This window comes from Nothoprocta perdicaria, unplaced genomic scaffold, assembly GCF_003342845.1.
Source record: "Nothoprocta perdicaria isolate Ctin4 unplaced genomic scaffold, notPer1 scaffold_200, whole genome shotgun sequence".
Classification (NCBI taxonomy): Eukaryota; Metazoa; Chordata; class Aves; order Tinamiformes; family Tinamidae; genus Nothoprocta; species Nothoprocta perdicaria.
The window spans coordinates 53,808-79,841 of record NW_020455206.1 but is presented as its reverse complement, the minus strand read 5'-3'; the positions used below and the strand labels follow the sequence as shown (position 1 = coordinate 79,841).

The following is a 26,034-nucleotide window of genomic DNA, read 5'->3' as shown; positions in this document are numbered from 1 at the left end:
CAATCTTAATAAATACAAACAAAATGGAAAGCCCCACAACTACAGGAAGAAAAGGAAGAAGATTATATTTTTTAAAAATAAACTTTTAATAGGCTTTTCATAGGCATGATTGCTATAAGGTCTTCCAGCCATGAGCAATGCTGCACACTGCAACACACCACATTTTTCACTGTATACGAAAAAGCCTATGAAGAGAATTCCTTCACTGGAAAAACACCKTACAATCACTTAAATAAACAAAGACAATATTACAGTGCAAACAAAATCTTGGGTTTATTTATGCTGTAGTTACTGAGAGGCTCTCAGTCTTTCTAAAACCCTTAAAAAAACCCATCCACCGACAACCAATATTTTCTGACATGATTTTTGTTTGTTGACCCAAAAATTGATCCCCAGAGGTGCAACAAACTGTTTCCATATATGTATGATGTGTATTGACCTGGTCGGAAGGGGGCAGGGACAGGCAGCAGAACATTCATCTTCAATGGCATATTATGGATTATCTTGAAGTTCTTTTCATATTAGACAATACAGTGTAGTACTACTTTGCAGGCATTAAAAAAATGATCATTCCATTCTATTTTTCAGATCTGTACTTATTTCAAAGCATACATAGAAGGAAAAAGTGGGAAAGAAAGCTGAATTAAATAACAGTTTCACAGTCCTAATGTAATCTGTAAAATACGCAAACTGCATGCTATTTGCTACTCCAATACCTGATGACCATTCCAGACGTACAGGTGCAAGGTGGCATCCAGTCAGGACTGATTCCTCAGTTCCAGCATTTCTGCACAATTACTGTTTTTCACTTACTGCCTTCATAGCTGGTACATACCAGCTATCTCACAAGCAGGTGGGAATTAGGCTGGCAGGATTGAGGTAGGGTAGTTTCTCCAGTGCTTCAGCCCAGTATGAAGCTCTTGCAAGAAATGAAATTTAGCCAAGAAGGATGTGTCAAGGGATCATGTGCTAAGAATATCATTTACACTGGAAAAAAAACCCTGCTCTGATACATACTGCACCACCTCATTTATAAGGCTGAAAAATCCAGCTTGTGGAGGCAACATGACACACACTATATCTGCTGCCTCAGTAAGGCAATAGTTTGCCCCAGGTGAAATGAGCAAGTCAAGATTTTGCCTGCAAAAACCTTGCAAAAATTTTCAACCACCCTCCTGCATAAATACAAACCTATGGGTTAAAATGACTTATTCTTAACTATCCACCTGCATTTATGAATGAAACTTGCAAATGAAGACAGCAACCCTTAAAAATTTATTAATGTACCAGAAAGGATAAAAATATATATTAATCCACTATTTTAATTATATCCCCTATTCATAAATAATGGACCATGATTTGCCATCACAAAATTATTTGTTAGGCTTGTGTGTCTAACAGGATTTTGCATTGTTCAAYTACTCCAAAACACTGCATAAAAAAAGACACACCAACCTAACTGACCAGTCACGACCATGGTGACTTGCCTTCTAGGTAGCTCCTTCACAGTTCCCCAGTATTTTGTTGGAAAAGTGTGTCCCTCAGTGCTTGGCTATATTTTTCACATACATAAGTTTCTTATCCTAGCAAGAGAATGAACGTTGCTGGTGCTTTAATATGGAGAAGTTGTTGATTCTCTTCCAAACCATGGAAGAACTTGGTTTTAGAAAACACCTTCATTTTCAGAGAAGCTCTGGGAAGGTTATCTATTCTCCTTGCACTAAAATGAGATTCCTTTCTCTTAAGTATAGGCATGCTGCAGTGTCAAAGTACCATACACACAGTCCCACACAGATCTCTGCAGAGAGCCTCTGTGTCCAAGGCTGGAGGCGGCCACTCTCCATCACAGGCTGAAGTGCTCAATGCCAGGAGTGGAACCTGGGCACCCCACATCGTCTCTCACCTCCCATCCACACCAAGCTGTGARGGGGGTATTAGAGAGTCCTCACGGCCACCGGGTAGAGGAGTGACAAGTGTTCTGCTCCTCTGATGGGCAGCTTCCTTGTAGTGTAGTAGTGGATGACTTCCGGAACAGTGCCAAAAGGAGGACTGTTCTGACCCAGGATGTATTTTTCTTTGGTTTTCATCAGCTTCATGTGCATGAAACCTTGACTGCTCCTGCAAGAAAAGCAAAGAGTTAGTTCATGCCTCTGAGCGGGGAGTGGGGCAGCACAACAGCCTCTAGTACATGGTTCAGGGAAAGACAAGAATTGCTTCTGGGTAAAGGGTTGGGATTGCTCAACGGGTCAGCACCAGTCAGTTTGGTACCCACATGGGCAGCCTGAAACAAATGGAACCTAAACTAGGATTTTGTTTTCACCACCTATACTGGTAATTCTGCCTTTTCCCAACGGACTCAGATGCAAAGCTGCCTCATTCTGCAGCTGCTCAATCCCTATCAGAGGACAACTGTTCTCCTCTGCAAATTTTGCAGTGATTCTCTCCGTTTTGCTACATCAAGTCATCACCTCAAGACCAAAGGCAGTTGTTACATTTGGCCTGTCAGCAGCCAGGGTCCCTTTTCATGAAGACAAACATTGATATTAAGGCTTATTGATGTCAAGTAATCCTCTTCATTGTTGCTGAGGAGTCCTCAGAGTAGTAACTGCCTAGAAAATAGACCATGCCTAGAGACGTCAGGCAACATCATTTGGGAAAAGGTCCCTGCAACTCAAATGAAGCTACTTCCATGGGCAGTAACACACTTTCCAACAGCACAAGAACATTCCTCTTCTGCACATGCAGAGCAAAGGACAGCAGCCTCTCCAATCAGCTTGTGACATGAACTCCACACCAGAAACAATTTCTGGGCCAGCTGTCTTCCTACAACGGAAGGCTCATGCAAACAAAAGGAAGAAGGGGCAGCACAGRTAACATCTTGTCTGCTCCTGTCTTTTGGAAAGCAACCAGCCAGCGTAAGCCACTGTGCTGATTACCAACCACAACTCCTGGAACACGAGACCAGGTGGTAGAGCTGACCCCACCTCCTTCTAACAGCGGCTTTGATCTCTGTGCTCTTTGGTCTGGAAGGTTTCCATGCTGTATAGCTTAGCCAGCAGGAACAAAGGACAACTCCACACTTAAAGTGTTAAAGGAAGGCTAGAGAATTTTCACAACTTGCTCACTGTCCCCATCCCTAAYATTCTGGCTCCAAACCATCATCTCTCCCAACAATTTCCATATACAAGGACAAACGTCCTACAAATGGGAGAGGGTTTTGAGGATGGAGACCCAGTTTAAGAGGACACAGCAAGACGCAACAGGAAAGCATAAATCTTGCTGTGTTGAAAGTTTTTTTTTTTTTTTTTAATCTGTCATTTTCTGTGTATTGGGAGAATAATACACAGAAAATGCACCTCTGCAGTATTGGGAGAACAAAAAAAAAATCATAATTTTCAGCCATATTGAGCTATGATGAAGCGACCTTTTCTGTTGAGCAAAATTCACTGCAGACCATATAACGACACTTCTCCAAGCTTAGAATCTTGGTTTACCTTTTTAAACAAGAGAAATTATTTTTCAAAGCATAACTGCTCTATAGATGATCTGTTTTAAGCCAGGGTAATATCTCTAAAAACTTTATCATGAAACAACATATAGTACGTCTTTCCTTCAGTTTATTAAGTATCCATTTTGCTAAGTAGTACTTTATGACTCTGCCATTAAGTTAGTGGAATCACAGATGGCTTCTTATTTATGGAGTCTTGCATGAACTGGAGAACAGTCTGCTAAAGTTCTCAGAAATAAGCAGTAAGGGCAGATATACTGGAATCTTTTAAATCAACAAGGAAGCACATAGACATATAGCAAGCAAAGTGCTACGCTATGCATCATTGTCAGACAGTTGTTCCTTCCTTAACATTGAACAGTTGAACAGATTAAGCAGATTGAACAGATTGAACAGATACACTGCATATGGTCATTGAATGTTCAGCAGCTGATATCTTTGGCCACATGACCAAAGTAAAAGAAGGTGCAGATTGCTGCTCACCTACTGCTATTTGGAGCAGCCCCTTTTGAACAAGTCAGAAGAAATCACAACTTGCAACCATTTATAAGAAATCTTGCACTGTCTGGACAGCCGACATACAAGTATCTACAAATACAGGTCTTTCCCAGGATGAGAGAAACACTGAGAAGCCCTCTATTCTAAACTAGGTGGAGGAAAAACAGCCATTGAGTCCTGGAAACAAGGAGCACTTCCCTGCGTACCTACATCTTTTACCGTGTTAAAGCTTTCCTTCCTCCACTCTTCCTGCCCTTAATGACATCTACAAATTTCCAGTTCAAACTTGGAAAGGCAAAATCTGACTGGATGGAGAAATGCACCAGCAGAAATGAAAACACTTGGGCATAACGAGACAGCCAGACAAATATAGTGGCCAAATACAGCAGACATATCAACAAGCCAAGCTCATGGACAGCTGACAGCCAGTTACTTTAGGGTGAGCATCTCTTTGCTGACTCAGCTCCTCTTGAAGCAGTGTTCAGGTTCTGAGAGGAGAGGTGTTAGAGCAGTTGTGAGAGACAGAATCTTTCTGTTACCATTTTTTCCTCCACTACAAAGTAATTGCTCTATAAATGCATTGTTTTGAGGTGCTGTGGTGCACAATGATGCTGCTGAAGGCGGCTCCAGCTGTCTATTTCCCATCAAAAGAAGAGTCCCTAGGTTGTTTTCTCTTGTTCTGATAAAACATGCTTGAKAAGCAAGCTGCAAATCACAGAGATCTCCCAAGCAGGTAACCCATCTCATTAAAGTACGCAAGCTTTAAACTGCACTTAACACAATTAACACAATGGCTAGATATAACCTATTATCAGAACAAAGATGATTATGAAATACTGCCAGTGAGTCAGACCCCAATACCAGAATTATCCATTATTAAAACACCAGATACTTAATAACAGATAATATGATTTAGCAGCTGCTGTAGCATATTGCCTATAGCTAGAATAGAGTTCCTACATCCCTTACTTGTCCCGATAACTGGTTAATTAATTTTCCATGAAGAATGCAGGACAACAGTTATGCTAAATAAACTCCTTTCAGTGTAAAATAACTTAAAACCATTAACTGAAGAAAAAAAAAGTCATTAGCATTAGAGGAGCCAACCACCCTCATTTCTCAAAAACAATATTCCTTTTAATGTAACACACAGACATTTTGTATTTAGTGGGGCAGAGATTCATTAATGTTTTCTGGGATTTCTACACTAGGCAATAAGACAATAAGATCTCTCTCCTATTTCTTCTTTTCAAGCACATTGCATTACAGATTTTGAGAGGCAAATTCCTGCAATTGGTGAAATCAGTATCAAAACAAACTGAATTTCTGTGTAGAAGGACTGAGCTAGAAGGTACCTCTCCCTACATTAATTTTACTGTTATTTTATCACTACTGTACTCTGCGCCAGTTGGCTCATTCAGCCATCGAAAGCTTACTGCCKGAGATGATAGTGTACTTGCAGATTTTATAGAACTGCTTTGTTAAAACCAACCACTAACAAGGAGCTTTGTGGAGCTTCTTAGATGATTCAAATGCCACCTGATCCTGTGCAGGATTAATGGTCATCTTCATCCTCAGCTATCTCTCTTGGCTTTTTGTTGTTGTTGTTAAGATTCTTAACAGCTCTCATTCAAGCACTACTCTTCTCTTCAAAAACTATGTTAGAAAACTTGTTAGGAAATGAATGGCCAGATAACTTAATATTTTGATCCCKGAATTTTGGCATTTCCCATCTGCCCTGATTCTTGTATTTCTCCTCTTTTGGGGCTCTCCTCCTAGAAAAGCATCAGATGAAACACAGKCTGAATGGGAAGTGTTTTTCAGAACTGGCTTCTGTGAGGGCTGAGAAGAAGCAGGGTGACAACTGGAGCTGTGTAAAACTGACTAGAAAACTTTGTCACGTCAAGCATGCAAACTTCTTGTTCATAAACGGAGAAAGACTGACAGGCGGAACAATGCAACTGGATTTATCTTCTCTGTTGCTGGTGTTTGTAGCCAAGAACAATGTATTGCTAACTATTCACTGCAAAACACCAACAAAATAGTTATCAACATATTGTTTGTCATGGGCATRAATCAATTTTCTTTCCCAGTTACTTCCTCCACATGTCCAGAACTCTTTAAGCTGATCCTTATTGCAGGCCGGTGAATAAAAGCAATGATGTCTTCAAAACTTTTCCTCACTCATAGAATCTCTGAGAAGGAAAAGACCTCTAGAGATCATCTAGTCCAACTCCCTTGATCAAGAATGACCACCATTAGTATTCCTGCTTTGGCAAAATGGATTTTTCAGTCTCTTTCACTAACTAAGTATTATTGATCTTGTTAGACCCAAGATTTCCAAATAACAGGTCATAAAGCAACCCCCAAATTGACCTATATAAGTCTCGATGGATGCATGTACCTGAAGAGAGCAGATACAATAATTTTGTAAGAGAAGATACTTCTCTTACAACATATTTAAGTTAGATGCTTATTGTTAGTATGAGGCTTCTGAAAAGTGCTATGATGTCTCAAGGTTTTCCAAAGCTTTTGCTTATCTGGTGGAAAATAGTGCATTTGACACATGCACTCCTTCTTCTTCTCATTTTAACCATTCTGGTGATTTTCAAATGAAGAATAGGAGAATTCTTGGCTACAGTAAATTGTTTCTGAACTTCCAAGAACAGTGTGTACTTGATATACACTTGATATACACTCAAGTAACAGTCAGCCCTTGATTAAAATCTTCTGCAACACAACTCTAAAATCAAACTTTGAATGACAGTTTCCCCATATTTTCTCTTCARTTCTCTAAATCCAAAGAAAAAGATGTCTCATCAGACTGTTTTGCTTGACTGTATGCTTGCAGCACAAAACAAGCACATTCAAGAAATATATTTAACTGACTATATTTTTTTCAAGAAAGAAGTTATTGGCTTTGAAATGTCACTCATATTCATAAATAAAGAAAATCCTCCCAATGCTACATTAGCTTAAAATAGGCTTTGTCAGAACATGTTTCCTGCATTAAGACTTCAATTTTAATGAAATATCATTTGAGCAAGGACATAAGGCAATAATATTGCAATGTTTTTAAAAAAAACTCCTATTTTGGAACTACATGCTGTTTTGCTTTTTTTTTTTTTTTTTTTTTTTTTTTTGTTCCATTATAAAATGACTTTCAATGTGAAATTTATTTTTTTGTCCTATATCATTACTGCTAATAAATTCTACAATGACTCAGGCCAACCTACAGCAAGAAATAAAACCTTCTCTTCAAAATAAAATCCTGTTCCTACTTAAGGATGAGTGCTTGCTTAGAAAAATCGTTTCTTGGCAACTATCCACTACTACTTCAGAGGCTATCCATTACCTTCTGCTGTCTCAGCTCTGTTCTTTCCAAGGACAGCACACACAGCAGTTCGCTATTCTGCTTCTCCATTATCAATGGAGCAATGAACAGTGTCTGTCTTGGCTAGCAAAGGATAAGAAAATACCCCCTTGCATGCAACATGCAYGAAGAATATTCTGCTTTGCCAGGCTCCATTGCCTACATCCACTTTTCATTTGTGGCCTGGACAAYGCCAAATTATAGAGTATTTTTGTGAAAGCAAAAGAATCTTGCAGTCAGTAAACACCAACATCCATCATCTCTGTTTTAACTGCTAGCAGACTAGATATAGTTTTAAAATACATTGCTAAAACCATATTTGGTGAGCCATGAAAATTACTCCTTCCTCTTTATAAATCATATTGAAAAAAGTATTTATGTTCATACAACATAACAAATGTTACTTTCCAAGAAGATGGTAAGTATTTTACATCAGCTAAGACACAGAAAGCAAACATTAATCCAAAAACTGACACATGCCAAAAGTCAATGTTTTTAGTTTTGGAAAGCAGGACTGATCCACAGACTATTTGTGCATCTTCCTCAGTGGCAAAAATCTTTGCTTGCAAAGTACCCTCTGCCATTTAGGAAAAACCACACGTCTGGCCACAACAATCTCAAAAAACAGTGAACAAACAAAGAATGCAAGTCCAATTGTATATTAGGGCTTTGAGATGAATTGGGATGAAATACTGGAGGAGATCTGGGGAGTCTAGAGTGCTACTTTTCAAGGCATCAGGCTAGAAACCTTTATTACAGTGAATGAATGTGCATTTGGCAGGAGTAGTTATACTGAAAATTCCCATTATTCATTCCAGAGACAAGGAGACTTTAGCACCTATCAAAAAAAGAGAGAAAGCTTGAGGCACATTCATATCAGTGGATTTCCTTTTTCCTACAGACTCATTATGTATTCATTCAAATCTGCAAGTTCTGTGGATTGTACAAATATACATAGCAACAAAAGCTCTACCCAAGACAAAATGTATAGGCTCTTGTATTTTCCATCTCTAAAAAAAACCCAACAGTCTCCATCTTTTTACTATTATAGCAATTAACAATAATTACTGTTATTTTTTAAAAGTCGTCACTACTCCAGCAGTCAGGTCTYGCAGCATCTGCTTGGGGCTGGACTGCAGGGGCGGTCCAGTCTAACCCTCTGCTCCAAGACGGACTCACCCAAAAGCTGTGTCAGGCAGCTGAGGGCTTCTGAAAACCTGCAAAGACAGAAAATCTCCCACTTCCCAGCACCACTCTTGGGTGGAAGGAGCTTTTCCTAATGCCCAGCGGGAACTCCTCTGTTTGCATCTAGTGCTTGTCTCACACTGAACAAAGTCAGTCACCTTCTTCTCCATAACTGACCTGCTCAGGCAGTGCATGGCTGCAGTATGATGTCCTCTCCCTTCCTTCTCTTGTCTCTGCTGGACAGGCTGAATCCCTTCACCCTCCCAACTCTTCACTGCAAGCCCCAGACCATCTTCATGGCCTTGTTCTGTACTTGCTCCCATTTTTGACTTCTTTTTACTATGAGGGCAGATACCCTCAAAGCACTTGTGGAATCTAAATGCAGCCTTATCAGTGCTCTGTAGGGAAAATGACTACATTCTTTCATGCACTGCTCTTGCATTAGGTGTTAGAGCACTGCAGGTGGTGGTTCTTTGTTATCTAAGACTGAAATATAATACAGAGTAGYATACAGAATAGTAACTGATGTGCTGTTTTACTATTAAATTTAGCAAGGGAACTCACTGAGCACTGTCTGCCATAAAGTCACTGCTGAACAAGTGAAACACACTTTGGTATGTGAAGTGAAAGATGGTTCTCCTCCTCCTTAGGCACATTCACAAACACAATGCAAGGAGGTGGCAGCCAGGCATTTCTTCAGCAGTCAGAGCTTGGGGGTTCTGGCCACAACGTGATCTMCAGAGATATGGATCTCCAGATTAGCCCTGGCCCTGTGCAGTTACAAGGAGGGTGTCAGTGGACCCAACTTCTACAACCAGGGAAGGAATCCAGATGAGACACCACACAAAACAAGAGCATCTCCAGCTGTAACGAGCAGCAACGTAGGGCTGCTGGAAGGGTTGCAAGAAAGAGCACAGCTGCCCCCACAAGTCTCTGAGATCTTTCTCAAAGGTGAGGTAAATTCTGTGAGGTAAATTACATTCCTTAACTGTGGTGCAGCTGTGTAAACAATGCTAACCTGAAATGACAGGTGTTGGCCAAGGCAGCTTAAACCATTCCAACGAATGCTTTCACCTCCTGATGCTTTTTGACTTGACAATAGAGCAACTTTGTGTACTTTGCCTTCAGTATCTTGCCATTTTTGGAGGAGAACAAGGACAACAAGCAACTCAAGCAAATTCCAGTGCAAATAAAGCTTGTCTGAATGACCCTGGCTCTCAAAATTCACTGAACTTTAGGAAAAGAGCATCTTTGGAGACATGTTCATTATTTTAAACAGAACCAAATAATTGCTATCATCATTTAGTGTTAACTTTTCAAATCTGGCAGTATTTCTGTGGATTCTCACTGCTAGACATAGTTGTGTGAAACTTAAAGTTAGCCTTCCGCTGTATGGSAAATGGTCCAATGAAAATACTGATTAGGCTAAAGACAAAGGAAGAAAATCCCTGCCTAAAACTGAACAATGCTGATGCTTTAAAAAAAACTGCCACATGAAGCTAAAGAACAGAATTTAAACGATTAATGGTCTCAACTGAAAATCAGGATGCTACTGTTTCCTTTTCTCAGAATCACAATGTACTGCACTGGATAAAGCAAAYGATGGCTCGAATATACGGACGAAAGTCTCCCAGAAACACAAACATACCTAAAAAGGCAATGATGTACACGAGTGGTGTTTGGGGCATGTGTACAACATTCAGATGCTGCATTTTTTGCCTCAAATGGTCTTAGAGAAACACAGCCACTGAATTACCGGGGCTTACCTCACACCCCACAAAACAATTCATAGTCCAATGATGAACCAATGAGGCATTTTACCATTTCTATAACTCGAGAGAATTGTTCTTGCCTAAGCAACAAAAATAAAAAAATAGACTCAAATCAAGCCATGTAATCAAAAAAGATATATTTGATTTCAGTTATCAACTCAACCAAATACTGGAAGTTTTAGTTCAATGAACTTAAATGACAAAAGTAATGCTCCTAAATATTAATGTCCAAAGTGCCCTTGGCTCCTGAAATACTTAAGGAGGGTTGGAAATGCAATTTAGAAAGGTCAKTTTCAGTTCTCACTAGTTCAATTTTTGGACAACAGTCCATTGTCACGGTTATTTTATCAATTTCTGGATGACCTATTTCTACAGGGTTTTATTTTTCCATAAATTAAATCTGGATCCTTGTATTTTTTCACATGATTGACTTATTTGCTTACATGATTGAATAATGTTATTACAAAACAAAGACTGCTTTATTATTTGTCTCTGAATATGTCTACATACTCACATTTACATGATTTGCAGCAAGATTGAATACTACAGCTCTGAAAACTAAATTAATCTGGTGTTTATTTACTTTTCCCACTCAGACCCTCATATGTATACTCATAAATCATCCACATCCACATGCAGAAATGAAGCACCAATATCAGACATGAACTTTGAGAGGATTTTGCAGGTGGTAATAGTCCTGCAGATGACCAAGTTCTACAATCAGGCTGTTGGCTGTGTGAGTGAGTTTTGTGTAATAACTAAGCATCAGCTGGGAAATATGAGATAAAGAACACCCTTTAARAAAAAAAGAACACCTTGACTAATGAACAGGACATGAATTCTGAGTGCAAAGCCATGCTCAAGGGGAATACATGAAGAGGCCATGGGAGAATAATGAATATCACAGGGCACTGGTAAWCAGTATTAGCAGAACCAAGAGCACAAGCTTTGGTTTTGGTAACTGTAGGAGAAAAGGTTGTGAATTTAGTTATTTCACCCAAGAGTAACATGCAGAAGATTTAAAATATGTACTACTAGGAAATCTGAGTTGGTAAACTCAGTAACATATCATGCAAAAGGGCTAGCAAAAGCCAGGATCCAGATGTAATTTCTTTTTTCAGAGAGATAAAAATAAATAGAGATGTAGGTGAGCAGAGAAAGGGTAATTAACTACTACAGTAAAAGCACAGAGATTGAACTGTCTTGACTTTTTTTTTAATGAAGGTGTGTTTCAGTAATATGGTAAAAATCACAATGTTTAAGAACTTTAAGGTAGTTTCAGACCACATCATAAAATGGGGTAATGGAATTCTACTCAGCCTAAAGTGAGGATATAAAATCAACCTGAAATCTAATATCTAAACCACTGGACTAAGCCAGAAAAGAGGAGGCCTTTTATTGCTAGTGAAACTCAAACTGTGCAATGTTTCTTTGCATGTGCAGGCTTAGAGCTGTTTTTGAAAGTATAATCATCATTTTAAACATCAGACCACAACCTGGAAATACAAAAGTGGGAAAACAATCTTCTTTATACCTGTATACCCACTAGCAACATAAAGAAACTTGTTCTCCTGCATAGAAAACCTGGAAAATTCCTCTAAGGAAAATGATAGAGAGCATATGTTGAAGCTGACCTKTTTAATGATCAGCCTGAGGTAAATGACGCAAGTAAGATCAGCACTACAATACTGGAACAAGATTCACTTTCTAATTTTGAAGGTCTTTCTCTTCCACCAATTGAAGTGCTGCTCACTTCCACCAAAGTAAAYCACATAAAACCTCCTTTCCTTCAAYGACCAAAGAGCATTTTACAAAGATAATAAAACTGCACACTATAAAGTTGCCAAATCTGAAATAAAGCAGAAGCAATAGTGGCATTTCTTGTCAGATATACAGAAAATTCCAAATTCATTTTGTTAAGTAAGCACCAAAGACTAACAGTCTCATCAATTCCCAAATCAAAGACTGTCACTACATATTATCCAGGCCAACAGTCTCACAACCTCTCTGTGCTTTACTGAGCTGAACAACAGACTCATTCTCTCCTCTAACACCATGAAAATTCTGGTTTATAAATTACATTTATGTGTTTTATGTGTTTAAAGATACTTACTTCAGTGAAAGAGAATAGTCATGCTTGCTTGTTTGACTATTTCTTACCAGGTAGCTACACTCCTTACATAAACGTAACAGGTTTTCTGCATCTGTCCGACTGATTGCTCCATGATACCATCTAGGAAAAAGCAGAGAGATTAAGACATACATATCCCAACTGATACTTTCTCCAATTAGTTTTTTTAAGGTACGAGAAAATGATTATTTAAAGAACATTTAAGGATAAAAAGCAGACTGCTTGCTATATCTGAAGTTAGTTTTAAGCTTGAGATAGCTTGCAGTTCCTTTCCACTAATTGACATAAATATTTATGTAACAAACTCTTATCAAGAGCAGCACACTATAATCTCTAGTTTGCAAGCATGAGATCGGAGTACACTATTTTGTCCCAATACTACATCAGTATTTCAACTAAAGGCAAGCAAAATGACTTCTGAGAAATACGAAAAAAAAGTGCAAAAAAGAAGAAAAAAGGAGAAAAACAATAAAGAAGGGTGCCTGTTTCCTCTGTATGAAAATTTATAGAAAAAGACACATCTCAGCAGGGCTGGTAGTACTCTAGGCTGTTTTTAGCAAACTGTGAGTGGGAATCTTTGAAAAGGGAAATTTTGAAAGCTTTTCTGTGGGCTGTGAAGAAAGGAGAAGAAAAAATAAAAGGTGGGTCCTTTATTAAACTAAGCATGGCAAGATAAGAATCTCTTCAGCAAATGCTTCACTGTATCAAAAATTAAAATCTTACATTATGAAACCAACACTTTGAAAGGCAGCATACCCTTACCAGAATTTTCCCAACCACATATTCAACCTGCACTGCACAAAATCTCTGAAGGAAATCTCCTCCTTCTGGCAGTTGCCAGCTGCCTTCAAAGCACAGGATGATGTTACTCTGGCTACCTGGGGTGCATCAGAACTGTGCTCTGCCTGTCAGTCCACGTACTGTGAGAGGCCTCATGCAAAACAGTTTCCTTACATATGTTTTAAATTTGTTTCCTGCTAACATCTTCCAAGAAGGTTGCTGCTCTACCTGAAAGCTAAGTGAAGAAACACCTGAGAGAATGATTTCACAGAGATTATGTTATTAACTACACTTGGTCAACACCAGCTCCATTGTTCAAGCTAGCAAATGCGCTAAACAAAAGTCAGTGATCAAATTAAAAATGCATCATCACAGAATCACAGAATCTTAAAGGTTGGAAGGGACCTCTAGAGATCATCTAGTCCAACCTTCCTGCTCCGGCAGGGACACCCAGAGCATGTRGTACAGGGCGGCCTCCAGGTGGGTTTTGAAGGCCTCCAGAGAAGGAGACTCCACAACCTCCCTGGGCAGCCTGTTCCACTGCTCTGTCACTCTCACAGGAAAGAAGTTCTTCCTCACCTGGAGATGGAACCTCCTGTGTTTCAGCTTGCACCCATTACCCCTTGTCCTGTCGCTGGCCACCACTGAGGAGAGCTTGGCCCCCTCTTCCCTACAATCTCCCTTCATGTATTTATACAAGTTAATAAGATCACCTCTCAGCCTTCTCTTCTCCAAGTTGAACAGGCCCAACTCACGCAGTCTCTCCTCATACGAGAGATGTCCCAGTCCCTTAATCATCTTTGYAGCTCTCTGCTGGTCCCTCTCTAGGAGCTCGACATCCTTTTTATACTGGGGAGCCCAGAACTGCACACAGAACTCCAGGCTACATACAGTACTCCAGGTACTTCATGTGCCTTCTCTGGTTGCAACCAGAATCTCCATTTGAGATGGATAACATAAGGATTAAACTACTGCATATTCAAGACAGATCAGGAAGGGATATGGTGACAGCTTCATCACACCATAAACAGCAATGAAAGTTCCTCAAAACTGGTTGTTCTTGGACTGTCTTCACTCTTCTCCCAGCTATTTACTCCTGAAGAATATTTCTCATGAAGCAATTTAAAGAGAAAGATTGATAGATTCATAAGAGTTGATCAGAAAATGAAATCGGGAAAATTATTCCTAAYGCTATAAATCATTCCTTTGAGGAACGGAGAAAGTGGCAAATGAAATCAACATAAAACAAAGTCCAGCAAAAAATAGGAAATTGTCTGAAAACYAGGATTCATATGGAAGCATTTCATCTGTTCTTTGGGCCTGGTGTTCCCCAGTGGAACTCAAGCTCATGGACAAAGAACACCAAATTGTTCTCAAGAAACAAAACTGGCTTTTAAAAACAGCACTGGGAGAAGAACAACAAAGTATAAAGAGAACACTCGACAGAGAACATCTGATTTAAAAAACAAACCACAGAAGTTCTGGCTATAGCTGACAGTAAATGGGAGCTTTCTGAAGGTCATTTACTTGAGCATCACCTGCCAATGAAGATGGACAGATTTTTATGCTCCAGCTACACAGGTAACCATGAAAATTCTTGACCATTTTGCTGTTTCAACAGTATTGCAAGTGTTCATTCTGAACATACCTATTCTTTAAATGTCAGCATTTGTAGATAGCAGTCAATACTGAAATGTCAAGATTACCTTCATCGAGTAGGGAATCAGGTCAGGGAAAAGCATTAGAAATARGAACTTTAAAATGTTTACATCTTCTGAGATATCTTGGAGAAATATAGGCACACAATGCAAATCTAGAAGCAAAATACAAATGTAATCACATTCCTTTATCCTTTATCAGGAATTCCTCCTAGGATTAATCGAAAGCATCCTGATCTGTGTCTTCTGGACATTCCTCCTCATGTCCTTKATTTTGTCAATGATCAGATTTGAGCTATCAGTTGGCTACAGCTCCACTGAAGACAGGGCGACTGCACTAATTAAGGACCTGCAATTGCATTAATTATGGAATTATATACCATGAATCTTTAGTCTCTGATCTGGTCAGAATAAAACAGGAARTCATCAGATCTTGTATGTAAGGCTGGGAGGGGTTCACTTTCACGAAAATGCAGGAAACAATGCAGAGTATTTCTTTTTTTCACTGTTACTTTGAGGAACCAGAACAATTTCATTCAATTTCCCCATGTCTAACATGAATTACTAAGTTCCTAAAATTAGTAACTTAATTACAATCAACTTGTTGATATATTACCACACTTTGGTATTTCAGATTGTTTTGGGAAAGTTCCCAGTTATACTCTACTAATTTACTTGGTAATTTGCTTATTTCCTTCCCTCTAGATACTGCTCTCTACTAAATCAGAGCCCATATTTGTAAACAGAGAAAATGAGGAACTGGCTTGGTGATGCTGTGAAGAGGTCTTATTAAAATGTGATCAGCTCGCATGAGTGCGACTAATTTCCAGTACAATAAGCTCAAGCTCTCCAGTTTTGTGACACATTGTTAACTGTACATTCATTTCATGTAAAGCCCTGCATAACAAGAAGAACCAAAAAGAATCCAGTAAGAATAGTTTTATCTGCTTTAATTTTTAGAGTGGGCTACATCTGTAGTGCTTTAGGCAGTGATGAGCATGCCTAGTTGCAAATCAAGAACTTAACTTAAACACCCTAAGAACCAGACGACTATACACCCATTAGGAGCAGGGAAGGGCTCGTSCCCCTGCTCGGCGCTGCCGAGGCCGCCCCTCGAAGCCTGGGCTCAGTTTGGGCCCCTCCGTGCAAGGAGGCCATGGAGGTGCTGGAGCGGCTCCAGAGGAGGGCAGGGAAGCTGGGACAGGGGGGCAGGGAAGCTGGGACAGGGCCTGGAGCTCAGGCCCTGTGAGGAGCGGCCCAGGGAGCCGGGGGGGCTTTTGGTGCAGAGAGGAGGCGGCTCCAGGGAGACCTGACTGCTCTGCACACACCTGAGAGGAGGTCGTATTGAGGTAGAGATCAGTCTATTTTCCACAGTAACTATTTGATAGAACAAGAGGAAATGGCCTGCAGTTSCACCAGAGGAAGTTCAGCTCCGGTATTAGGAAAAATTTCTACAYGGAAAGAGTAGTGAAGCATTGGAACAGGCTGCCCAAGGAAGTGGTGCAGTCACCATCCCTGGTAATGTTCAAGAAATGTGTAGATGAGGCACTTAGGGTTTAGTAGACATGGTAGAGTAGAAGTAGTGGTAATGGGTTTACATTTGAACTTGATGATCTTGTAGGTCTTATCCAACCATAATGATTCAATGACCATATTAAGGATGAATTAAATAGGTTAATAAAAATGTTTGAAGAGAACTACCCAATAATCTATGTGAGAGCTAGAATTTTATTAACAGACACTTAACATTCCACGATATTTTAAACATATTTTAAGACTAGAACCATTCAAATCTAAATATCAAATTTTACAGACAAACCTAAAACATTTTAATTGCTTAGATACAGTGCTTTCAGTGAGGATTTTGAAACGAGAGGTCACTTTTCCCCGTGTTGCTGATGCATCTATCCTCTGTCAATAAGCAGACCCCTCAAAGTTTCACTGCTGTTWGTGAGTTAAGCAGGGTACCATGTAGGTGATACTATTGTCCATTTTAAGCTTAAGGGCCAGGTGTCGCATGGGAAAAAGAGTATGCTAAAGAGAAATGAACTTCTGGAACCACTTTTGCTCAGCCACAAATGTCAGGATGGAAATGAGATAGGAAAGGGCTTAATTCCTGGGAGTTTCCTCACATCTTGAGCTTAAAGCTGACAAAGCTTCCTCTACCTATCATTCTGACTTTGACAATGGAAATAAGCTTTTTTTTTTCCTTAAGGATCTGAAAACAGTCTCATCTCTCTTTCCCTAGTGCACTGTTACAGTTAGATGAAAGGCACATGTAAGATACCAGAAGTATACTATGCAACCATAAATATATGGAATTCATGAAGCAGTAAAGCACAGTTCAGATGTATGTTATCCACACCTATTTTCCCCACAGTTATGAAAATAACACAGACAAAACTGCAATAAACTGTATGTGCCTGGCCAGATAAAATTACTRTAACTGAGGTAAGCTCCAAGAGGCTCCTGCTTTATTTTATTCCCTCACAGAGATTACTTGAATTCTGTGGAATTAATAATAATTTTCCATGAACATTAACATAGGGGAAAGAGAGGAAGAGGAGCTGCACAGCAGGATGGAAGACATCTGCTTCTCTTGTAAGTGAAGGGCAAAGAGGTGAAGAGCAATTACTGAAGAGCTTACTTACATCTGTTTTTCCAGTGCAATAGTCGGATCTATCCTTTCTCCGAGGATGCCACAAAACTCTGGACTGCCGTGTTTGATGGGCTTAAATCCTCCTCCGGGTGCCCGTAACTGCCTGCGCTGATTGTGCGAGGAAGACGGCGCCTGACGCTTCTCACTTCCATTAAACTGGGCTGCAAGACAGGCAATAACTTAGCAAGGCCCAGCACCACTGTAGCATTTACAGAAGTATCATGCTTTTCAGGAGGAAAAATGTGCATCYGTTAATGTGAAATCTAGTGGTTTAACTACAAAAGCATCGTAAGATCATGCTGTCAAACGTCATAATACCTCCAAGTACCAAACACAGTGAACACAGTCATTTCTTCTGTCAAAATTAAGACAACAAGCAGGTTAAAACGATCACGAATTAAGCTTGCCTCAGTTATACAGAACACTTGAACAGTGATCTGGGTACAAACACGGATAGCAAACCCCCATTTATCCACATAAAAAATGCTATCAAGCAAAAATGATTTTAAAAACTGTGTCTACTTGTACAAGGCTGGCACAAGCCCTTTTTGTCTTGAAATACAAGAGTATGAAGAGCAATGAAAATAGAAAATTTCATTTGTCAGTTTCTCTCAAAAACTGTATTATTATTTTAAAGAAAGATTTATGGCTTATTAGTGGAGCTGTAATTTCTCAGAACACCACATTGTAACAAAGCACATACTAACGAGACCTTCATCCTCATGCCTATAAAAACTGCACTTCTATACATTCCTGATTCTATACATTCCTGATTTCATACAACAGTTAATTTCTTCTCAATCTGATCCTGCATTTTAGACTTGTTTCTTCATCAAGAAATAACATTCCCAGCTCCTAAGARATTATTGCTTTTCAGATTATCTATCAGGAATTGTGTAAAACAAATGTCACAGGTGTCTAGAGTAAAAGGTTACAAGATCCACACAAAAATACACACACAGAGCAAGCAACTCTTCTATGAATTCCAGCAGCAGCGATAGAAAAATATGTTATAAGGCGTTTTGTACTCTTTTTTTCATTTAGAAGATTTAGGATAGTTCCAGATTATTCTTAATTAAAGTAATTAAATCAGTAGAAATTACTGCTTAAGTGGAGTAAATGTATTCATACATACTCTGAATTTACATGGYAGAAATACACTGGGTATTATTATTTTTAATGGAAATTCAGATTTAACCTAACTACTGGATAATGGAGGTTGAGTAGCTGAAGAAAGGAGAAGCAGGGCATGTGTGTACCTGCCACTGAAACAGACACAGAGCACTTAATTTCATCCAGAAAAAAAATACCCAGTACTACAGCACTGTGAATACTGGTAAACCTCATGTCTTCAGTGACTCAGCAGCATCTTCCAGACACCAAAACCATTTAGTTCACAAAACAACTGTTATCCAACTGTACACTGCAATATCTTTGCAATATTGTGACGGTTAGAAGAAAAGTTTGTTCTTCAAAAGCAGCACAAAGTTGAATTTCAGAAGCTTCTAAATGTTTAATTTCTCCAAAAAGGTGGAACATGTGGAAACATGTGGAACTGGCTACATCCCTTCCCCTTTCTCCATGCTTGCCTTCTTGCCCTGCAGCTAGTGCCACATCCCACCGAGGATGACCCATCATGACTTCCCTACTTCCAGCTCCCGAGGCACAGATCTCCGTGCACCTGCAACTGCACTGGCAGGGCTGGCCAAATCTGTGGCCTGCAGCTCTTCCTCAAGGAAGCCAAGGTGGCCATGATGGGTCATCTGGCCCCCTCCATACCAGAGGGCCATTTACTTTATAAAGTTGGATTTACATGGGTTTTACAGACTTCACATTACTTTCGCCCAGAATTTTACCCTATGTTTTACCCTAGATTCCTACACTCAAGTGGGAGCCACTATCAGCCTGTTGTTCTTGAATAGGCTTGCCTATGTTTCCTTCTCTCCTTCCAGAAAGACTATGTACCAGAAAATTACCATTTTGCTGTGACTCTGCCAGGTTCTTGGTCCTAATCTAACAGGTTTGCCAAGCTCAACAGGAGGTCTAACAGGACTTGTTCTCATCCCATAAAAACCTTCAAAAACATATCTCAACTTCAGCCTGCTTGTGCCACTGTGCAGACTCCAAAGAAACCATACCAAACCTGTTTGTTGAAGAACTCCAGCTACAGGACAGGCAATATGCTGTATCCCAGGCAGCACAGCCCTATGTTTTTGCTGTGTAAGAAGATTTATAGCAAATGTTCCTGAGGAAAGCTATGGAGTCCCTGCTCTGCAGTCTTGAAATGGCGTAGTGGAACATTTGTTCAGACTTAGATGAATAACTGACTACACAATAACTCTTGTGCTTCTCGACATTTTGGTTTGTTTCCCAGGTCTGTCACACAATGAACTGAAAACATTTACTGTACAAGTCTTGTCATGTCTACCCTTCAAATCACAAATGTCTGCCAGATGGATCCAGATGGATCAGTTTTAGCAGAGGTCACCTTTACATTTGCAGCCTCCAAAACCTCAGCAGCAGTTGGGACTGGTAGAGTGAGAATTGCCCATTGCCAGCATCTTTATTACCATACTGGTCAGATTATGCTTGCTAGAGAAATCCACCTCAGATGAAGTGGAACAAAAGAAAATAGGATTGAGGTTTAAACCATTTAAATGATAGGTTTAACAACCTCTGCTAAAGAATCACTGCACTCAGAAAAGTTGGAAGCATTTCAGCTATTTCAGGAGGACAGAGCTTTTGCAATGGATACAWTTCTTTATTTCAAATGCAGGAGTTAGAGCTCTTGTTGCCTTGTTTTAAATATTTATACTGCCCACCAGTTAGATTAAGTACAGTGAGCACTGACTGGAAAGTAGTTTGAATCTACGTTTGTAGCCAATCCTAAGAAATTCATTTTTAAAAAACAACCACTTATCTCGGACATAATAAACTGGAAGGAGTTACATACCAAATCTCAGATAGATGATTTGCCTGGGAAGAAAACTGTTTACCCTCCTAGTACTGCAAAATAGAACTTAAACAGCTTTTAAAAGTGACAAACTAAATATGCTTCAAATGCTGATGTAAACCCAACAGGGATTCAAATATCATAATAATCTCTAAAGAGAAAATTTGCACACAGCACAGCAGAGTCTACAATTGGATGCACTGTGCCTAATTATTTCATAGCTGCATGTAGACAAAAACTAAAGACAAAGACAGAACCAACAAAAAAAATCCTTTTTTTTTTTTTTTCCAAAATGAATAATAAAATAAACACTATTTTGGAATTCATCTGATAACAGGAAGAAAATAAAGGTATGAAAATAATTATGAAGTCCAAAAATTTGACAGGCACCAAGTGAGTTGCAAGGAAAATCAATGGGCTCCTGACTGCATCAGGAGGATGTTGCCAGCGGGTCGAGTGAGGGGATCCTGCCCTTCTACTCAGCTCTGGGGAGGCCAAACCTGGAGTACTGKGTGCAGTTCTGGGCTCCCCAGGACAAGAGGGATGTGGCATTCCTAGAAAGGGTCCATTGTAGAGTAAGATGATTAAAGATGATTAAGGAACTAGAGCATCTACCTTTAGAGGAAAGACTAAGTGAACTGGGTCTCTTTAGCCTGGAGAAGAGAGGACTGAGAGGGAATCTTATCAGTATGTATGAATATCCAAAGGGAGAATGTAGGGAGGACGGGGCCAAGCTCTTCTCAGTGKCAACCAGTGACAGGACAAGGGGTAACGGGTGTAAGCTGAAACCCAGGCAGTTCCATCTCCATGTGAGGAGGAACTTCTTTCCTGTGAGGGTGCCCGAGCCCTGGCACAGGCTGCCCAGGGAGGCTGGGGAGGCTCCTGCTCTGGAGATCTCCCAAACCCACCTGGATGMGACCAGGTATCCTGTGCTCTGGGTGTCCCTGCTGGAGCAGGGGCCTGGACTGGATGATCTSTAGGGGTCCCTTCCAACCTCAACCATTCTGTGATTCTGTGTGAAATTCAGAACTGAAACTAATCAGTTTATTCTGTTTCTCAGTTAAAAATCTCAGCCATTTCATATGACAGGCACAATACATATAACGTGAGGTCTAAGATTTCTACATGTACATACATCACTTTCTGTGCCAATTGCTTTTAAAATCAATAAYATCACTTTTGTGGCTATATTATTCCTCAGTGAGAAACTTGCTATGTTAAGACACTCTTGATCAGTGAGTGATCTCACTGGCAATGGAAATGCCCTGGTCCCATAGCACCATACTGCAAATACTTAGCTTGTATTTCAGTGTTGCCAAACAAAAAAAAGTTTCTGTTTCAGATATTTCGTTCACTGTGAGAGACAAATGAGGAAGGGAAACCTCTAGTTTGGTATGATTGCAAACCTCCCTTTCTCCAGGTCACTGACACAGATGTGAAACAGGACGAGTCCCAGCACAGATTCTTGAAGAACTGTAGCTGCAACCAGGAAAATATGAAGCACTAAACATCTACAAGCTCAGGAAGCCAAGATTTCACTCTTCTAAACTGTAACAAGGATATCACAGCAGCACATGTTGAGGGCTGAAGTCAATGAATGTGTGCCAACTGCATCAACACAGAAAGCAGAGAGATCTAACAAGCAGCATTCAGCATGGGGTAAATTCACACTGGTTATTCCTAAGCTTTGATCCCAAGACTCTTTCACGCCTCCACCTAGAGATATTTTCTGTACCTCCTCACTCCCAGAATCCTGACTATGTAGAGCTCTGGTTCTTGCCTGCATTCCTCAAGTCTTCTGCCAAGCTGACATCCAAAGCTGACATCCAAAGAGGACTGTCTTTTCACAGCTTTTAATCACAACATGCCATTGAAAGGGAGATAATAGAGCAACATTCTACAGGAGCTTCTGGGAACAGGGGGTCTGTTTGTTTTTTGCTCGGGAAAGGGAATTCCAATATGGGAAAAATTGTTAGCCTCCTGCTGAGGCCAAATCCTCTCAGCTATTTCCTACAATGTAGCAACCAGAAGAAAGAAGGAGCTAAGCACATCCTGTATCACCACAAAGCACAGGCAGTCACAGAGACTGTGAACAATTAGGTGTGAGATTTTCTTGAGTGACATGTTGTGAGATCTTGAGCARTTCTGAGTCACTCACCTGAATACAACTTAAATCCATCTAGAGAGGGACTCCAATAGGATGAAGACAATACTYCTGACAAACACCAAGAAACAACTCCAAGCAGAAGAATGTTATCGCATGCATGCTAAAGAGCTGCTTTTTAATATAGCTCCTTTGGGACATTCTGAGGACCAGTATGTTTCACGCATGCGAGAAAATGTGCCAGTTGGGATCCGGGAATCCTACCTGCCAGGGCTGGGATGGTGACTTTGTTCCATTCCCACGGCTGGTCATACTCATCTGCAGGCCTGTCATCGTCCTGTGGCAACTTGCTTTCTCTCAACTGCTGACTCACCACGCTGTCAGAGTCCGATTCSACACCGCTGCCTTCTGGTTCATAGGGCATATCGTAGAGCTGCATGCTTTTTTCATGGGGTTTCTCATTGTCAGACCTCTGAAAATCTGTCGGCCAAAAAAAAAAAGAAAATTCCATTAGTGTCACTGCTGACAATGCCTTATCATGACAACTAATAGGGTGTTTAACTCCAGCTACTACATAGTATATATGTAATTATACTGCAGATGACAAGCTGCTCCAAGACCTCTAAAAACTCTCTCTTCATTTAGCAGCTGGAATAGTTTGCTCTATGTGACAAATAGCTTTAGCACCATCTTCTGCCTCCAGTGAAACAGTCCTGTTGGCATAACATTCCGATTACTGGGAGCACACAGTACTCATCAACCCGTATAAAACATATACATTCTAAGAACACTGATGTTCATGGATATGGTTAAATTTCCAAGAAGAGAAAAGTTGGAAGATAGCACAACAATATATATGTATCATTAAATATATCTGAATATCAAAAATAGACACATATTAGCTCATAGTATTTCAGTATGAATTTGAACACACATGTGGTCCTGAACAGTGACTTTGTCATCATGAGTTAGGCAAACCACAAGCCCAAACTGTTTGGAAGAACACAGCCACCAAACAGGCGGGGGAAACCATCATGCCCTCTCCTTGGGCATCTCCCCAGGACGGATGCACGCACTGTACAACTAGGCCCAGTTTACACACACCTTTCTCCCCACAGCTCATAAAACTAGAAATGGGCCATCACCAGCTGGAGAGTAGGGGGACATCACCCACTGGATCTGGGGAGTCTCACGAGGAAAAGGCTGTGGAGAATCGAACAGCATCCTGAACCACCTGAAGGACAGTCATAGCTCAGTCCTTCTCAGCCATGCCAGGCAATGCAACAAGGGGCAACAGGGACAAGATGCAGGCTCAGGGATCCAGGTGGGCCACTGAGAGGGCCTTGGAGAGTGTTCAGCTGCATGCAGGAGGACAGGAAAGTGGGAGTTGTAGGGGGTCACCATTCTTTGAGGTTTGCAACACCTTCAGGACACCCTTCTGTATATATAGAAGTCTTTCATGCATTCCTTGAGCTATCAGTGGTTGTGTGGGTACATCTTTTTCCCTTTTTTATGTGTGTTTGGGTTTTTTTTTTWAATTTATTTATTCGTTATGGTGGTGTGAATTGTTGCACTAGCTGTTGAAGCTTCTTTCCTAGCTCTGTTTCTGTTACAAGGAAGGAATTCTTTATATCTTATTCTATCAGAATCTAAAAAATGTTGCTTCTGTATTTATCATACATGACCTTATTCTTGCAGTGGTAGTTGGCCTTTGCAATATTCTTTTCTTCCACTTAGATCTGGCAGGAGGTGGGTGGAGAGGAATCTGCTCATTCTGCTTTTCTGCCTGCAGGATGCAGCTTCTGATTTCTTTTGACACTATCTGATCTGCATGTCAGTGGACAAGACTTCACTTTTAGCTATTCAGGACTTCAGATTCAGTAGCCTAGAGGTATATCTAAGAGACCCTTTGTTCTCCTGGGAGCTGATTGTACTATTTGGCTTTGTCAACATCACCCTATGCAGTAGAACAGCAGCTTAAATTGTTTACAGCATTTTTTGCTCTACCTCTACCCCTTTGTTTGCAAAAGGTTGAGTCCCCCCTCTAAAGTGCAGGCTCTGCTAAAAGAACAGATGTTTTTCTGCACTTCACTGCTTCTTTCTAGGGGTCAAAGCAACAAGATAAGTCTGATTTGTGGTGGAGCCTGAGGTACAGTAGCTACCTTGTCAAGGGCAACACATCTACCATAACTAGGAAAGTTACACAGGCAGCTCCATCTCCATGTGAGGAAGAACTTCTTTCCTGTGAGGGTGACAGAGCCCTGGAACAGGCTSCCCAGGGAGGCTGTGGAGTCTCCTTCTCTGGAGGGCTTCAAACCCCACCTGGATGCTGCCCTGTGCCCCGTGCTCTGGGTGTTCCTGCTGGAGCAGGCGGTTGAACTAGATGGTCTCTAGAGGTCCCTTCCAACCTCAACCATTCTGTGATTCTGTGTGATAGAAGATCACTGTGGACAAGCTGGGAGCAGTAGCTTGGTTTTGCTGCAAGCTAACCCAGAAATGCTGGGAGTGTTGGGGAAACAGCATTCCCATGAACTTGCACCTACTTTAAGCAGCTCTTGGTTGCTGGCTTCCCTTGTACCCGGGAAGGCTTTTTTGTTGTTGTTCAGACATGTAACTTCATCTGAATAGTAACGATAATGTGCTGGTGGTGAGTCAAGTCTTGTAAAAACATTTAGTTCTTTACTAGATGGCTTCTGGTTTGCTGTTTATGCCATTGAGTTCTAAGGATGCTTTAAAGGAAAGACTACAGCAGCTCAAAAAAAAAAAAAAAAAACCAGAAAGAAAGACCTCTTTCAGAGTATGCTTTGAAGTTATGTCTTTGTTAGATATTTGGACAGAGATTTCATTCAGCAGTGATTTAAAGGAAGGAAGCTGAGCTGGACAAGGCAAGTGCTAACTATCTACAGCTATTGTGAAATGGGAAGCATTACAGAAAAGGTTCCTTCCTATCCACTGTGACTGATGTGCATGAGTTGGGTTATGACTGAATTAATGTTCGAGCTGCTTGAACAGAAGTACTCACTTTCTTTCTGAGCAAAGCAACAGATCTCACATGTGCGATGAAATTGCACTGCATTAGATCAATGTCCATCATGGTCAGTGTTTCTTTTCTTGTCTTCATGGAGTCCTCCACAACCTCTTGGCTAAGGTGAGGAAATCAGACCACAATGTGTTGGCTCTAATTTCTTGCTTTGGATTAGTGCAGCCTTTTGTGTCTGTTAGATGTAACTGAAGTTGGAAAACAGCTATGTGTAGAAGGAGTAGTATTTCTCTGTGTTTAGCTGTGTCTTCTTCCATAAAATAATTTAAAGCATTCTCTATAATGCTTCATGTTACTGCGCCAATTTCTGCTCTCAGGCGTGTGCACCAGTTTACAGATTTGTGGAGAAAAAAAAATTAATCTATACAGCTGA

General features: G+C 40.4%; 1 protein-coding gene across 1 annotated transcript in view; it reads right to left on the bottom strand.

Annotated features, from left to right (window-relative positions):
* Positions 1-217: 217 nt before the first annotated feature.
* Positions 218-26,034, bottom strand: part of SHB (SH2 domain containing adaptor protein B) — a 64,280-nt gene continuing 38,463 nt past the window's right edge. The window contains exons 4-7 of the mRNA XM_026038094.1: positions 22,886-23,101; positions 17,557-17,725; positions 12,450-12,569; positions 218-2,118 (exon numbers count right to left, since the gene is read on the bottom strand). Coding sequence (XP_025893879.1) covers positions 1,935-2,118; positions 12,450-12,569; positions 17,557-17,725; positions 22,886-23,101 — 689 coding nt within the window. The 3' untranslated portion in view covers positions 218-1,934. The remainder of the gene's footprint in view (positions 2,119-12,449; positions 12,570-17,556; positions 17,726-22,885; positions 23,102-26,034) is intronic.